Source organism: Silene latifolia, chromosome 4 (assembly GCF_048544455.1).
Source record: "Silene latifolia isolate original U9 population chromosome 4, ASM4854445v1, whole genome shotgun sequence".
Classification (NCBI taxonomy): Eukaryota; Viridiplantae; Streptophyta; class Magnoliopsida; order Caryophyllales; family Caryophyllaceae; genus Silene; species Silene latifolia.
In genome coordinates this window covers 11667876-11671518 of record NC_133529.1, presented here as the reverse complement: position 1 = coordinate 11671518, position 3643 = coordinate 11667876, and the positions used below count along the sequence as shown (strand labels likewise).

The 3643-nt window shown below is 34.0% G+C and overlaps 1 protein-coding gene across 1 annotated transcript; it reads right to left on the bottom strand.

The window, feature by feature from the left end:
* LOC141652072 (putative protease Do-like 14) lies at window positions 1-3214 on the bottom strand. The gene is made up of 10 exons (XM_074459721.1): window positions 2958-3214; window positions 2632-2778; window positions 2401-2543; window positions 1990-2300; window positions 1820-1892; window positions 1588-1721; window positions 1037-1157; window positions 797-889; window positions 401-525; window positions 1-288 (listed from the first exon to the last, which is right to left on the bottom strand). Exons 1-10 carry the CDS (start codon window positions 3049-3051, stop codon window positions 264-266), a joined length of 1266 nt encoding a protein of 421 aa, XP_074315822.1. The 5' UTR covers window positions 3052-3214; the 3' UTR covers window positions 1-263.
* Window positions 3215-3643: the final 429 nt, after the last annotated feature.

The following is a 3643-nucleotide window of genomic DNA, read 5'->3' as shown; positions in this document are numbered from 1 at the left end:
TTTTCTGGTCAATAAAGATCATCTTTATATCTGTACAACGAAATATCCAGTTTCATGTAAGACTGAGCCAAAACCAAAACCAAAATCAAAACCAAAACCAAAAATCGCCTAAAACCAAAACCAAAACCAAAAATCGCCTTTAACGGACTTCTCGAAAACAAGATTGACACTCCATAGTCTTCTCGAAAACAAGATGACACTCCTTATTAGTCCTTGCCTATAAAAGTTGAATAATGTTCGAAATCAACGCTGGTATTAATTCATCAACAATAATCATACTGTGGCCACCTAACAAAAGAAATGGTAAAAGACGTATCAATCAATTATCCAAGTATATATATACACAAGAACTTAAAATTGGGTGATGAATTTTAGGAAGCAAAAGCAAAACAAAACTTACTTGTTCAATTCATCAGGTACTGCCTCGCCAACCACCATTGTAATAGTCTCAAAACTGGAATTATCAACCCGAGCCACTTTGAGTTTCACAACATCGCCTACCTTATCCCACATCAGTTCCCACAGCTGTTACAGTCACAAGTTGAAACACGGTTAATCCTTAATGCTCAAGGACACGGGATTTGTATAGTTTAAAACCAGTTACGACAATCAAGATTACATACATTATCCACACCTATAGTATATGCTAAAAATAATTATTCTAGGAAATATGTTTTAGGCGGGAAAAGTTGAAGTTTCGCCTATTTATTTAGTAAATAGGGATGCTACCCATTAAATACATAAAATAAATTTACTTTTGGATATAAATTTTGAAACAATGTAATTTAGAACAAACCTGCAAGAAACCCTTAACGGTTTTCCCATCACATTTTACGATAACATCCAGGTCACGCAAGCCTGCTGATTCAGCATAAGACCCTGGTAGTACCTACGAAGACAATTATTATACAAAGTTCAATAAACTAATACTGCAATGAATGTAATTAAGTGAATACGGAGTACATAAAAATAACAAACTACAAAATACCGACATGTAATTCATGAAGATGTATGCTAAGCAGGAAAAAACAATTACCGATACCACTTGAACGCCATTGGAGTAGCTCGGAAATCTTTTTAAAAATCTCGCCAAATGACAAAGAGTAGCTGCATAAATGTTTCTAGCTTTAAAGCCATAAGAAGGATGACGATGTTCCCTATTACATACAAGTATAACTAGATTAATTCATATGGCATAGACGATGTTCCCTATTACATACAAGTATAACTAGATTAATTCATATGGCATAAATCACAGTTAATGTATTATACAACTGGTTATATATACAACTTATTCAATGTAGTTGAGCTTTGTTATAAAATTATCGAGCTCTACTAACAAAATTGTCGAGCTAAGATACAAAGTTATTGAGCTTAACAGAATAATTTTTAAGCTCAATGACTTTGTAAAATAGCTTAATAACTTGTAACATAGCTCAACAATTTTGTGTAAGAGTTCAACAATTTTGAGGCGGTTGTACAATGTTATTATACAACTGGTTGTAGGATAGTATTTGTGCATAAATCAGGACATCAAGTATTCTTTGAGCCCATACAAAAACAGACAGCCATTAATTAAGGACATACTTGTGTTTTTTGTAGTGGTTCCACCACTTATAAGCTATGTTAATCGGCAAAAAAGGAGATCCACCACCAAGTTCATAGTAAGCAATGGCAATGACTTCTCCGGCTAGATTAACATATGGAGCTCCATCACCACACTTTCAACAAAAAGTCATTAAAAAAATCCGTTAGTAAAAATACTTTATACGCCAATATCAATTTGGAGAGACATGTCAGACATAGATTAAAAAAATACCCTTCTAATATCGCAATCATCTGCTGATAAAAGCTCTCCACATCCATACTCGGAAGCTTGACAGCGTCTGATACTAAGATTTTTAAAAATTGCGGATATGACTTATGAGTATCAAAATATCAGAATATCAACAACTATTGTTTTAATCAGTAAATATAAAATTGTTTAACCTGAATGTGCCAGGGGCAGCCATAACATCATTTGGGGCCTTGAAATAACGCGCGACCACTAATATTGGATCACCAATTTGTACTTTCAGATCATGAGGACGCATTGGATCATCAATTTGTACGTACCGAGCAGGAGGACACATTTCGACCAATAATCTAATTTCTAGACGGAAGTCATCATCAATCATCCTTAGACGCGCGGGTTGAAGAAAATTCTTAGACTCGAATTTGACTATCAGTAAATTATAGTGAAAGTCATAAGTCTCAATTTTACCAATATAAGAATTTTCATCCGATGCTTGGACAACAATCTACAAGTTAAAAAAAAAACGAAAAATTAAAACGTCTCTTGTGTATGGAACATTCTAATCTGTTCACTTCCGAATAAAACAATTGAGACAAAAAAATTACCTTGAGATTGTCTATAAGAGTATGTTCAACAGAAAGAGCATCATTGCGTCGTTCCCGTAAAAGATGGAGCGAAGTAATAACAGTGTTGGTATTACCATCAACTTCAATTATCGTTCCGCATGTATGAAACACCACATTCTCACCTATAAATTTCAAATTAAGATAATGACTAACTCGAATATATATATGTCTTGGGATAATTATACCAAAAAAAAATTAGAATTACCATACCAGAAAAAGAAACTAACGACACAATTGAATGAGATGCCTTGAGTGCAGCCATCTTGGTAGCGACATTCAAATCATCATTTGTAGGACAATCATTAAACCGTGGGTGTTCTCGAGCCGATTTTTTCAAACTATCACGTTCACTCTCAGCTGAACAGTGAACAGTAAAACATATACTTCAGTTGCGCAAAAATTAAACAATTGTGTATGACAAACCGTATTCAAAAAGCCGTGTTAATCATTAATTTAAGAGGAGTCAAAAGATAAATAAATGATTGGGACGGAGGGAGTTACTCGGAATAATGAAAGTAAAAAAGAGAAGCGCTTACAAAATATATAGCCATCAACTGATTGTTGTTCCATTTGAACGAAACTCCGTTTCTTTCGTTTACCCATTGTCTGCTGCAAGTAAAATATAATCATTAAAACAAACAAAGTCTACGTTTAAATCACTAAAATAAACATGTATAATTGAATTAATAATGACGAAAATTGATCTAAAAGAGAAAAACTAGGTACAAAAAATTTGTTGAGACTTGAGAGCAAAGGTTAAGAAACTTCCTGTAAGGGTTTATAATTGGGGGGGGGGGGGATTAGGGATAAAGCTGCTGAAGTTCCATATAATTAAAGACCATGAAAGTCGAATCCGGTTAAATATGGGTTTGGGTTGGAAGCCCAATAGATTCGGCCAAACACATAACATATTCAGCCCAATTAGGAGCATCTTTTGCGACGTTCAGTGCTTTTTATACAGGTGGTATATAATATGAAGCAAACCTGTTCAGTCGCCCGTTTGACCACCCCTATCTATCTTCTATCTATCTATCTATCTATATTATTAAAGGAAGCTTTTTCCGAGCGATATTAGAGTCTCCAACTTTCGCTAAAGACTGTACTATATTATATTAGAATTAGAATTAGAATTAGAATTGGATGTATATGCATTAGGTAGTATTTGTGTGAAAATATAAGAAATAAGAAGTTGAGTCATGCTTAAACACAACCTTCATCCATC